General features: G+C 43.0%; 2 protein-coding genes across 2 annotated transcripts; one reads left to right on the forward strand and one right to left on the reverse strand.

Moving 5' to 3' along the window:
• Nucleotides 1-521: 521 nt before the first annotated feature.
• LOC147972368 (uncharacterized) lies at nucleotides 522-1,175 on the forward strand. The gene has a single exon (XM_087523046.1). The coding sequence runs from the start codon at nucleotides 537-539 to the stop codon at nucleotides 1,173-1,175; it is 639 nt and encodes a 212-aa protein (XP_087379172.1). The 5' UTR covers nucleotides 522-536.
• Nucleotides 1,176-1,673: 498 nt separating this feature from the next.
• On the reverse strand, nucleotides 1,674-2,546 carry LOC147972369 (uncharacterized). Its single transcript, XM_087523047.1, has 2 exons — nucleotides 2,432-2,546; nucleotides 1,674-2,357 (listed from the first exon to the last, which is right to left on the reverse strand). Exons 1-2 carry the CDS (start codon nucleotides 2,438-2,440, stop codon nucleotides 1,674-1,676), a joined length of 693 nt encoding a protein of 230 aa, XP_087379173.1. The 5' UTR covers nucleotides 2,441-2,546.
• Nucleotides 2,547-14,016: the final 11,470 nt, after the last annotated feature.

The raw sequence follows: 14,016 nt of genomic DNA on the forward strand, positions 1-14,016 counted from the left end.
AGAAACAAAAATTCCTTTGCGAACTATACAACTGAGATGGCTGGAGGGAAAGAAGGCTGGTGGATTCCAGGGAGTCTTGAGCAAGAGGACCCAGAATTGTGGCCGCAAGAGGATTGCTTTCAATGAAGATGCTATAAAGGATATTGGTCTAAGAAAAAGAACAAGTCTCCAAGATCTTGCTAATGAGTTGAACATGGCAAAGACTACCTTATTCAGGCGTTTGAAGGAGGGCAGACTCAGGCGGCATTCTAATGCCATCAAATCAACATTGACAGAAGAAAACAAGAGGGCTAGGGTTAAGTTTTGTTTGTCTATGTTTCAGCCACTAAGCATCCCACAACAGCCAACATTTGATGGAATGTACAATGTCATCCACATAGATGAGAAGTGGTTCTATCGCACTCGGAAGAATCAAAAATTCTATTTGGGTCTCAATGAGGAAGATCCGAAGCGTACCACACAAAACAAGAATTACATTGAAAAAGTGATGTTCCTTGCTGCGGTGGCGAGGCCGTCGATATGATGATGATGGCAACATGACATTTGATGGCAAGATTGGCATATGGCCTTTTACATTCCTAGAGGAGGCTAAGAGGGATAGCAAGAACCGCGATGCGGGAACAATTGTTACTAAGGTGTTGCCGGCGGTAACAAGGAAAGTTAGCCAAGATTACATGGTGAACAAACTTCTGCCTGCCATTAAGGAGAAGTGGCCTGCTTCGGAACGCGGTTATCCTATAATCATACAACAGGACAACACCAAAACTCATATTCCCGTCAATGATCCTATGTTTTGTGCAGCCGCAATGGCAGATGGATGGAACATTACGTTGATGTGCCAACCACCAAATTCTCCCGATCTGAACATATTGGACCTAGGTTTTTTTGCAGCCCTACAAGCTTTATTTCAGAAGTTGTTCCCAGGTTCACTAGATGACATTGTTGCCAAGGTGCTCCAAGCATATGGAGAGTACCCCCCTGAGAGGAGCAACCGCATCTTCCTCACTTTGCAGTCCTGTATGCGGGAGATACTCAAACTTAATGGCAGCCAACACTACAAGGTTCCACACATGAGAAAGATGGCTCTAGCAGGAGCTGGTCTTCTCCCTCCTAGGTTACCATGTGATCCAGCAATTGTAAATGCCGCGATTGAGTTCCTAAATGCCACCATCTAGACATGGTCATTGTCTATGCATGCAGCTGTTTGCAATCTGGACATAGTTTGGGTTCAATGGATCAATGTAGTCTGGACATATTTTGGCAAGAAATGATCAATGAATCTGGACATATTTTGGGTTCACTTGATCATACTAGCAATCTGGGCATATTTTGGGTTCAAATGATCAATGTAATCTGGACATATTAATCAATGTATTATGGACGTGTTTTTTGTTTAGTTGATCAATGATAATTACCATGCATGAAACTGAGCTAACCACCAAGCAAAAATGAGTAATTTGTTCTGGTCATGGTCCATGCAAGCAAGTGAATGAAATCTGATTATCAGCATTCATTTGACAATAAGAAAAATACACATCATAGGACAATTCGTGCTACTGAGGACACTATCTACATTCACTTGAGAAACTACACAACACCAACTTTTCAAACAAAATACTCATCACATCATATCACCATGTCCATGCATGCAACCAAATTTGAGGTGAACACACTCACATCAGATAACCAGGAATTAATAACCTGAGCATACTATCCCTTACCTCCATTGTCCGTTCATCGAGCGAGTCGCCTCCGTGAGCGGGCATGGAGTCAGGCACAAATAATACATCGGTCTCGGCATCCTCGGGCGGCACCTCTTCACCGTCGTCGGTCTCGGCGTCCTCGGGCGACACCTCTACGCCGTCGTCACTCTGGGCATCCTCAGGCACCACATCTACGCCGTCGCCGGTCTCAGCGTCTTCGGGCAACACCTCCTCACGGTCGTCACTCTCGGCATCCCCGGGCAGCAACTCTAAGTCATCGTCGGCCTCGGCGTCCACAGGTAACACGTCTCCGCCGTTGGTCTCGGCGCCCTCGGGCAGCAACTCTCCGACACCGTCTGTCTCGGCGTCCTTGGGCAGCAACTCTCCGACGCCGTCGGTCTCGGTGTCCTCGGGCAACACCTCTTTGCCGTCCTGGGTCTCAGCATCCTCGGGTGACACTTCTTTTCCGGCCAAGATGGGCAAGCTCGATGTACTAAGGACATGCACGCCATTACTTGGGCAACAACTGAGCTTGTTCCCGTACATGCATCCTGTTCCTGTACTTGGGCAGCCCCCAAGGACATGCACACCTTGTTGAATGAAACTGAGCGGCATGGGTGAGGCATCTTCTACACAGACGCCGACATCGGCATCCTGGGTCACAAGCGAACCTTGGTTGGTGTGGCTGACATCAAATCCGTTGACGTACTCCAGCAGGTCCTCCTTACTGAGGGCATCCAGCCAGTCTCCAGCGCAGCCCTCGCCAGGGACCTCCTCCTCTTCTTCCCCCTCGGTGTCTTCGAATTCCCGCTGCCGCTTGCCAAATCGTTGAGCAACTCGTCCGTCCAGCTTGGGCGTCTTGCCTAGCAACAGCTCAATTTGCTGTATTGCCACCTTTGCCTCCTTCAACAGAGCCAGGACCTTCCTCCTCACCTCTCCCTCAACTCCTCCGCCCATGAAGACCGCCGCCTCCGCCACACCTCTCGGCCCAGATCTGTTGGACGACTACTGATGTGAAGCGGAGAAGATCGATGAGAGAAGGAGAGGAAGCGTTGTGGGAGTTGGGGATCAGCAAGGGAGGTGGGGATCGATGGGGATCAGCGAGGAAGAAGGGAGATCGGTGGGGATCAGCGAGGTGGGGAGGGAGGTGGGGAAAGCAGCGAGAAGAAAGAGATAAGGGAGAGAGAGAGAGGCGAGCGATGCGGTGGGCTGGGTGGGGCGCTGGCTGTTCGATTAGGTGGGGGGGCATTTTCGTCCAAAATCGCTCGAGAAAGGAGATACGCACTACATTGTGGAATTTTTGTCAAAAACTTATACGCACTATAAAACGGAATGGAGGGAGTAGTGTAGAGCACGGAACCGCACACACAGTGTACACATCCCACACCTGTTGGAAGTTCATATTTGCAGGCGTTCGTTTCATTTCACGGTGCGACTGTGAGCCACAGGTCCGGCTTCGATCGTTCCAACTCGGTGCTGCGTGCGTGCGTCTCGTCGAAACTCGACCGATCGACCATGAAGCTGCGCCTACGTACTCCACAGTAGTTCTACTTGCCAACATGCTGTCGCCGCGGAGCAAAGCTACCGAACGATCGAAGGCGACAGCGGGTACATCCCCGGGCCCGGCCATGCCGCCGTCGCCGCCGTGCGCGGGACATGGGGCCGCACGACCTCCACTCCCAGCCGTGTTCGCGCCGCCGTTTGCAGGCGCTTTTCACAGGGGTCTTCAGCTTTTCAGCACCACTGTATGTACGCTTGCGACCATGTTCCAACGCATCGTGGGCTCGTGGTAAGAAGAGGAAGCTCCTAAGCATGCATGTATAGGTGCATCCTGTGCAGCGCTTGGGACAGAACAGGGAAAGGGCATCCCTCCTTTTCCCTGTCTCTTTCACCGTTCGATCCCCATGGATGAAGCCAAAAGAAATCGATCGACCTCCTAGCAGCTTTAGCAAGATTTTTTACAGCCACTGCCCCTTCTGTTGCGCCGTTGTTTCCTTTCTTGGAGACGTTCGGTCAGTCCTTGTAAGTTGTGTGATAAAATGCTATCCCAACACCCGTAGTAGTACCACCGATAATTGAGCAACTAGGTGAATAAGAGGGTGAGCAGGGCACGTTTACACCGACAATTGTTTTTTTACTAGGCAACTTTTTAGTATATGAACAACTAGGTGAGGAGATTCTCACAAATAAAAAACAGGTGACGACATTCTTAAAAAATAGGTGAGGAAGGCACGAATATTTTTTTATCAAACCAGTTTTTACACGAAGATAGTGTAAATTTGTAGGGGCGAAGAAGACAATGATCACCTAACCACACAAGCGATAAAAATTAGACTAAGGTAAGAGGGGTTCAATGCGGCCCCATGATTATTGTTTCATGTTGCTCTACTCCTTCGCAAGTCGGACCGCAATGTGCAATTTTTTACGGAGAATAAAGCGTCACAAATAACAAGTTTTAGAAGAACAATTGTATCAAATCATTGAAATGTATGTTTTGCAAAAAAAAATCTTCATTTCAGTTAATTAAATTTAGGTCCATGACTACGAAGCTCATTGAACATAATCTAATTGGAAGCCACCTTTAAAACATCAATATAGTGACCATATAATTATTCAAAGAAAGTCATCTCTCATTAAAGGAAAGAACATGTATAATTAGTAAATTTTCAATTTTTTTCTTGTATGAAACTGAAACTACTTAGATGTGTGTGCTTCAGAAATACATATATAGATAGGGTGATCAACAGGGATCACCAGACTCAAACACAACATGTGGTGTGGGTATTGACATCGAATTAGGGATAGCGACACTATTACAACATGACACCATCGCATTGGTGTGGCTTCTCCCCATTTGGATCGTGGTGAGCGACGTGCATCGGCAATGGAGTAGCATCGAGCAGTGTTGTGGAATCGATCTAAACTACCCGCAAACACACGTAGGTTTTGTCGAACAAATGAACCAAACTCATAGTTCATCTCTATTTTTTTATAGTTTGAACACACTCTTTATTAGTGACCATAAACAAGATTCATGAGGATACAACTTAGATCCGGAGGATTGAGGAGCCACAAATGGAATCCTAAACAAAATTCTTAAGCGTGTTTACCGAGGCTGTGTGCCACAATATTTGTTTCCTGACCTTCAAAGATGAAGGAGCAGCTTGTAAACAGCCTTGATGTCGTTTTGATCTCCTTGATGAAGCTAACATATAGACCACCTATACCATTCTGAATATCACTAATCACACCTTTACAGTGTGAGGCGATGATCACATGCGATAATGATAGATTGAGAGCTAGAGCCAGGGCTTCCCGGCACGCCAAAGCCTCAAGCATGGCTCGGTCCGTCATCCCCGAGCATTTTAACACTGAATACCCAAAATATGTCCCCAATTCATCCCTGCAAACTGCACTATACGAGCCTTCGTTAGAGTTTCTCGACACCTCTTCATCCACTTTGATTTTAGCAAATCCTTGAGAGGGAGGAGTCGAGCGCCGGTTTGGAGTTGTTGATGCCGCCGCAGTGTGAGTAGTGGGCCTTTTTGGTTTGCATATGTCTAGCTCTGTTATGTAGCTCTTTACAAAATGATGTGTGCATGGGCTTCTTTTGGGCTTCAGACGTACATAGCGCAACAAACAATTGAGCTAGGGCCTTAATAGTACCGACTAATTAACAAATAGTTGAGCTTGGGCCTTAATAGTACTGAAGAAGGCAAGCTTTTGCCTGCTGAGATTACATGGCTTTCATTGAGTATCTTGGTTTGCATAGAATATGTGTAGCCTCAGATTGCCAAGGAGAAGTGAAGGACATCCATCAGAGCTCTGGAGGCCCTTATGAAGCGATCATTCAGGAAATTATAGAGCGTATGGCTGGGTTTCAGTTATGTAAGTTCATTCATGAATGTAGGAATTTCAATTTTTAAGTTTACTTGTATGTTAGACATAGGACGCCATATCTGGTTGGGTAACCTTCATGACCCAATTCTTATACCTATCAACATTGTTTCAAATCAATGGAGTTTGGTGAGATTTCTCCAAAAAAACTACACGCATTAACACCTGTTGCTTATGCATATTAGCATCAATACCCGCATGAGATCTTTGAGGGGCGTTGGTCGTTTGGGAGCAGGGGGGCTGCTTGCCCTTGTGTCCGCCACAGGTCATTGGGCAACATTTTTTGACTTATTTATAATTGGTCCCATGTATATCTCATATGCACCCACTTAGATTATTATCGCCCCCCATTCAGCTTATAAGCCTCAATGTTAGTCTAAACTTTAAAGAAGCAAGCCATAAAAAGAATTGATGCAACCTATACACATTGCCTCATTGTCTGTCAAACTCGATCCCAGTGGTCCGATTTTACATAAACATGTCCTTGGCCATGCATGTGATGGAATCATTAAAAAAATCGCAAAGTTGTGGGGAAGTTAACACAGAGGTTGTTACAAAAGTTAACAACTACCACGACACGTCAACTGGTTGATGTGAACAAGAATTGTTCACCAAAATTCCTAATTAAGTGAAAGTTAACGAGTTTCATGTGGTGAAACATCATTGTGGCTTCAAATGAAAAGTAATGTGGTAAGTCCTTTTCTTCTTAATACCGACTTTCTTAAATTTTTTCATTTACCATTGATTTCATAATGCTTTTGCCTTTGAGGTTGCACGTTCGTTCGCTAGAACAATGTGCAAATGTTCTCATTGGCAACTTAGAAACAATATTGTCATATTTATGTAACCTATCTTGTCTATAATGGTTAGTTTTCTTTCACTTTTCAATAAACTCGGTTACCATGTGCAGATTGAAGTGGTAGGAGATCTCAACATCCACCTCCTTGGTAACTGGATCAAGAGGTACATCAAAGGTGATGGAAAAATCAGGAAGCAAATAGTTGTTAAGAAATTTATTAGTAATGTTCCCAATTTTTTGCTAGCAAACCTCATAAACTTTTCATGTTCGGGTAGGGTGTGTTGTGGGCAAGTAAATCTCTCAAGGCTGGTCATAGGTGGGTTGTAAGTAGTCACCAGAGAGGGAGTCTGGATTGTAGAATCCAGCTACATTGACTACCTTTTGCATTTATCTTGTAATATGTTGCCAACAAGTTGTGTTGTGAACCTTAGTTTCAGTATATAATGGAACCAGAGGAAGGGGGAAGGGGGCTTTGCCCCCCTAATGATAAAAAATAATGGCGTGATCATGCCCATATTTTAGTTTATATGGATGCTTACCTTTTTGGTGATTATGCCTATATTTTAGTGTATATGGATGCTTTACTTATGGATTCATGAATATGATCATACATTCTTTCCTCCTCTTAAGCTATTCAATGATTTCACCCCTATTTGACCTTGAGGGTTGTATCATAGAGTAGCTTATGACTCTTCCTCTTGAATGTCTACACTCACAAATAAGAACAACATCACCGCCTAAGCGGTGAATGAATGAACATGGGTACCAGGTAATAAAAACGAGCGAGCGAACATGCGTTTGATGATAGATTACCTTCCCGAGGTAGTGGATGCAGCGCTCAACGAGTAGGAAGACGAGCACCATGATAGAGCTGACCAACACGACCATCCACACATGGGCGTGAACCAGGTAACAAAAATTCAGTGAATTCAATTAAGTTTATGGATTTCAAAATAAGTTCGTGAATTTTAAAAAGTTCTCGAATTTGGAAAAAGTTCATATTTTTTAAAGATGATCCTATTGAATTTAACACTAGTTATTTTCACGTCTCTCCATTACTCCAATCCACAATTCCCCACTCCCGCTGTATCACTCTAATTGTTAGGGAACGTAGTAATTTCAAAAAAATTCCTACGCACACGCAAGATCATGGTGATGCATAGCAATGAGAGAGGAGAGTGTTGTCTACGTACCCTCGTAGACCGAAAGAGGAAGCGTTAGCACAACGGGGTTGATGTAGTCATACGTCTTCACGATTCGACCGATCAAGTATCGAACGCACGGCACCTCCGAGTTCAGCACACGTTCAGCCCGATAACGTCCGTCTAACTCCGATCCAGCCGAGTGTTGAGGGAGAGTTTCGTCAGCACGATGGCGTGGTGACGATGTTGATGTTCTACCGACGCAGGGCTTCGCCTAAGCACCGCTACAGTATTATCGAGGTGGACTATGGTGGAGGGGGTCACCGCACACGGCTAAGAGACGATCAACTTGTGTGTCTAGAGGTGCCCCCTGCCCCTGTATATAAAGGAGCAAGGGGGGGGTTGCGGCCGGCCAAGGGGAGAGGCGCGCCGGAGGAGTCCTACTCCCATCGGGAGTAGGACTCCCCCCCCCCTTTTCCTAGTTGGATTAGGACTTGGGAGGGGGGAAGAAGGAAAGAGGGGGGCCAACCCCCTTTGCCCTAAACCAATTCGGTTTCGGCCTTGGGGGGGCTCCCCACACTTCCCTTGCTTCCCTCCTTTTCCACTAAGGCCCATGTAGGCCCATCAAGCCCCCGGGGGGTTCCGGTAACCTCCCGGTACTCCGGTAAAATCCCGATTTCACCCGGAACACTTCCGATATCCAAACATAGGCTTCCAATATATCAATCTTCATGTCTCGACCATTTCGAGACTCCTCGTCATGTCCGTGATCACATCCGGGACTCCGAACAACCTTCGGTACATCAAAACATATAAACTCATAATATAACTGTCATCGTAGCGTTAAGCGTGCGGACCCTACGGGTTCGAGAACTATGTAGACATGACCGATACATGTCTCCGGTCAATAACCAATAGCGGAACCTGAATGCTCATATTGGCTCCTACATATTCTACGAAGATCTTTATCGGTCAGACCGCATAACAACATACATTGTTCCCTTTGTCATCGGTATGTTACTTGCCCGAGATTCGATCGTTGGTATCTCAATACCTAGTTCAATCTCGTTACTGGCAAGTCTATTTACTCGTTCCGTAATACATCATCCCGCAACTAACTCATTAGTTACAATGCTTGCAAGGCTTAAGTGATGTGCATTACCGAGAGGGCCCAGAGATACCTCTCCGACAATCGGAGTGACAAATCCTAATCTCGAAATATGCCAACCCAACATGTACCTTCGGAGACACCTGTAGAGCACCTTTATAATCACCCAGTTACGTTGTGACGTTTGGTAGCACACAAAGTGTTCCTCCGGTAAACGGGAGTTGCATAATCTCATAGTCACAGGAACATGTATAAGTCATGAAGAAAGCAATAGCAACATACTAAACGATCAAGTGCTATGCTAAAGGAATGGGTCAAGTCAATCACATCATTCTCTAATGATGTGATCCCATTAATCAAATGACAACTCATGTCTATGGCTAGGAAACTTAACCATCTTTGATTCAACGAGCTAGTCAAGTAGAGGCATACTAGTGACATACTGTTTGTCTATGTATTCACACATGTATTATGTTTCCGGTTAATACAATTCTAGCATGAATAATAAACCTTTATCATGATATAAGGAAATAAATAATAACTTTATTATTGCCTCTAGGGCATATTTCCTTCACTAATGAACCCTAAATTACCTCACTCTAGCATCCCAAAGCCTTTGAAAGCCCCTTCAAGCTCTTCCTAACTTCTCATTATGGATGCAACATTTACTGTGCATAAGTTTCACTAATTAACATTTCAAATGGCATAGAGTTTCCAGGTGGGCACACACATCCAAAACATATCTATAGTTTTTGACGTTTTTGTCCCAATTTCTCATCAATATATTACAATTTTTTGACTAACCTAATATGTCCCAAAATGTATATATAGTTTTGAACTTCTATGTTAAATATTTATTGGGACAAAATACTAATTATCACCCATAATGCTAAATTGCATGTTTTATACTTCCTCTCCCAGTTTATAGGCGTGCGCGTACCCCTTGGTCATCAATTTGACCAACCTAATACAAGTCATATATTACAAAAAATATATCAACATAAACTTCAGATGTTCTATTTTCAAATGCTATAATTTTTACGTTATATAGTTTATATTAGGATGATAAAAATGGAAACCTAGGTATACACACATGATTTGTAAACTAAAATGGAGGGAGTATCCATGTTTCGACAAACATTCATGATCTCATAAAAATCCAAAAACAATCAGGCGTTCATAACTTCTCAGAGGAGGGAGACCTGCCCAAAGGGATGGACATATGCCACGTGTGGACTCCAAAAGCCCTCCTCAAGTGGCCAGGCATAAGGGCGCTCTGAGGGGGCTTGTGGGTCACATAGGGAACCCGTGGTGTCATGGCTCCGCAGACCAACCTAACTATTGCACAAATTCCCTCTTGTAGATCTTTCATCTAAATTGGCCAATGATTATGGGAACTAGATCAAAGAGCACATACATCTATATATCATGTGAATCCAAAAGGGAAATGATTCCTATTATCCTTGTAGGGAGTTGGTTCCCAAAGAGTAAGGGTTTGTAGTAAGCATCAAATTTACCTCCGTGAAGAACCAAGGTTATCAAACCATGGGTGCTCAAGTTATGAGTCAATGATCAATACCTACACACAATTAAGAACTTTTTCTTGCTCCCCAACTTGTCTAGCGAGGTTGTCAATCTTAGCAGCTTTGCTAGTTACAGGGATATGCATATTTATGTTTGGAATATTTATGGAACAAAAAGTAAAATTGTTCAAATTATAAAAAATAGCTACAAAAGTTATTGTGGTTGTGATTATGAGGAATAAAGGACCATGATCCATAACTTCACTAGTGAAATCTCTCTATAAAACATAACTTAGGTGTTGTGAACAAATTACAATGGCATATCGATTAAATTGTAGTTTTTATGATTGATTATACATGCCTTGATTTCCTATAGGCATTATGTCCTTGTATCCAGAAATATAATTCTTCTTTCAATGCATAAAATACAATCTGAGTGTGAAGAAATTAACAAAGAATTTGACTCGTAGAACTCTATGACAAATTGTACGCAATTCTGAGTCAGCATATTCTTATATGATGGGTAACGCCACCACCATTTCCTTGAAAATCTTTAGTTGGATTTTTTGTCAGAATTTTTATTTCTTCACTTGAAGCTAATTCTTCCTATTACTATATAAGTATATGAGTTATATGTATTGGATGTAGTCCTCTATGGCATCCACTTATAGCTATGTCTTCAATTGCTTCTTTTGCTAAGTGAATGTCTGCAGACCCTACCCCTCTATGCTAAACTTATCCAATCTCTTCGAGATTCTTCATATGCATTCTATTGACATTGTTCAGTGTCTTCATTGTGTTTTTATCAGTCAAAGAATACGCGAACTAAACTTTAAAACCATCCTTATCCAAATTTTTGGTGGTTTCCACAAAAAGGAATTTTCCACGCATGTCATGAGTGGATAAACACTACAGATGCATGGTTGACACGAAATATGAGGTGTCAGAGGCATAACTAACCGAAGAAATAGGAGCATCGGTTTTACCCTTCAATATATATACCCCTGCAACCGGATTCAAAACACTTCTTGCTCCCATCGCTTTTGAGCTCCAAACCCTATCGTCATCGCTATCTTCCATCGTCGCCGGAGAAGGAGAGATTCACTGCCTTGAGGTCTTCATTGTCGTAATTGTTGGAAATATGCTCTAGAGGTAGAAATAAATATATTATTATATTTCTATGTTCATAAGTTTATCTATGCTATAATTGTACCGATTCTTGAATATGAGATGTAGAGGAAACCCTCTTGCTCCCTAAGTTTTTCTCTCTTGAATAGAAATGTTTGCATTTATGAGATTACTTGTGATTTTTTCTTCAATGTAAAGGACTTTTGATCTACCACTACTTAAGGTGAAAGTCCATGTATCTTTTCAGGGAATTTCAACCAAATGTCGCAACATTATCTTTGAATAATCATGAAATTTTATCCTATCGACGCATATAATGTGTTATATACACGTATTGAAGCACTATGCGGTGATGGTTTTCTTGTTTCGATTAGTTCAACTATCATAGGCAAAAAAATATGTATCTTGCAGTTCATGCATATGTAGTATGTGATAATAAGCTCACTATCAACATTGTGTTGTAATGATATGTTGCAACTTATGTGCAAAGCACTGCAGTCGAATATGTGATTTGCCTTGCTGACCGATCTGCACGACGTGGACCACCTTCGCTTGTTGATGGTGCTATGGTGGAGCTGGCATGTGCGGAATGGGATCATGCGCGACAAGCTAGCACCACCAATTGAAGCCTCAAGGAAATTCTTGCAAAGCTACGTCAACTCCATGCTTGGCATCCATCATAACCGACAATTTTGGGAAGGGTAAGATGGTGATCAACAATTGTACCGAACATGTATTTATATCGCATGTGTAGACCCCTTAGCCTAGGCCTATGAAATGGCAACCACCTATGGTTAGCTGGTCAACCTCAATCCCAATGGGTCCTTCTCCAACGAAGACGGGAGTGCATGCGCAGCGATGATATTTTGAGACCATGTGGACATCATTATATTCTTGGATGTTGTTTATTCTGGTCTTGCATAGGTGCTTTGCAAGATGAATTAGTTGGGGGTACATGGAGGGGATTGCCCTCGCAATCTAGTGGTCACCGTTGCCGTCATTATTGAGTCCAATTTTCTACAAGAGATGAATGTGGCGATGCGGAAATCTAGGGTCGATACCAATATGCCATGCTGGTGCAGCAGGTGAGAGCAAGTATAATAAGGTGACGTAGGCGGGCTGTAAGACTTAAAATGCTATATCTTTACTGAGCTGGAGGAGAGAGAGGAGGAGAAAGAAGATAAGCGGGTTGTAGATTTACAGTTGGCTATAGCATGGCTTCCAAGAAGTTATGTGAGAGTGTATGGTGGGCCATATGGTAAAAAAGTACTACCTCCATCTAGGTGAATAAGTCATTCACGTAATTCTAGGCCATCGTTTTGAGGAATTAAATATGTGTTATATGTCATGAAAAGTATATCACTAGATTTCTACACGGATGTAGTTTCTAAATATATAATTTTCGTCACATATAATACATATTTAGATAGTTAAATCTTTGACCTAGAACAACGCGAATGACTTATTCATTGAGACGGAGGTAGTAGTAATTTCTTGTAGCCTACTATTATACATGTTGGCTACTACATTGGCTATAGACGACATGGCAGTATGTTATAGCCACCAGCCGCCTATATTCTTAACCATGCTATGAAGAGACTCATGGGATAAAGGGAGTCAATAATTACTCATATTCATAGAGAGCATAATTATGTTAGCCACTTTCTTGCTAATTTTGGTAAGATGGAGGACCGAACTACTATTTGGCTTCACTCCGGCCCGGAAAATGTCCATATTATGTGTAGGGATGAACATTTAAGCTCTTAAGTAAAACACTCCCTTTTAACCCCACAAACAAAATCTCACTTGACATATTGTTTACGTGGTTGTAAAATTCCTCACTGTTGGACTACCACCTCTTTGATCCATAACAGCAAAATGGCCCGTCAACCTTAACATAGTTGTAGGGGAGCAACTAATTAAGGCGTGGGCTTCCCACAAGGCACTCTCGTGCACACCGAGGAGCAATTCCCAGCCAACACGTATTGTGTGCGGAGAACACGCTCGGGCAGTTGCTTTCTCGCAGATTTTTCAACTTTCCCCCTTTTTTGTTTTCTCGGCCTTTTATGGTTTTCCTACTTTCTTCATTTCCATGTTTATTTTACCCCTCCTTTTGTTTTTCATTGGTCGAGAGCACAAGTGGTGCTCTTGCATGGAGCACATATGTCTTCCTCGCGGGAGCATAGTAGTGCTTCACCCTAGGGAGGCATACGTTTGCTCCCTCGCGGGAGCACATTTTTTGCTTCACCCACGAGGGAGGACATACTAGTTTAATTGGAGAGCACATGTTAGTACAGCTTGGGAGGACATGTTAGCTGACTTGCAGAACACAAGTTGGGCCAAAAAACATCATCAAAACTATCAAAATGGATTTTAGTTTTGAAAATCTCAACACGAGGGATCCAATGGCGAAAATGGTTTGTAATTTGAATGCATGGTTCAGGAGATATTTTGTTTTAAAAAACTAGATCTAAAAAATGAACATCCAACCTTTCCATCCCCTCCATGAGAAAATTTCCGCCAAAAAATGCAAAAAATTTGGAGGTAACCTCCGCAAAAGGTGTCCTTAACTAGTGATTTTGATTATTACTAGAAAAAAGGCCCGTGCGTTGCAATGGGAGAAAAAATCATCACATTTGATTTGATTTGATTTATTATGACCCAAAATCAACTATTACACCCCTTAGCATTCAACTTCTAACCATGACTCTCGGTA

The sequence above is a fragment of the Triticum urartu genome, chromosome 5A (assembly GCF_056163025.1).
Source record: "Triticum urartu cultivar PI428250 chromosome 5A, HENAU_Tu73, whole genome shotgun sequence".
NCBI lineage: Eukaryota > Viridiplantae > Streptophyta > Magnoliopsida > Poales > Poaceae > Triticum > Triticum urartu.

Coding starts and splice junctions, on each gene's coding strand:
- LOC147972368 (XM_087523046.1), top strand. CDS start 537: ATGACATTTGATGGCAAGATTGGCATATGGCCTTTTACATTCCTAGAG.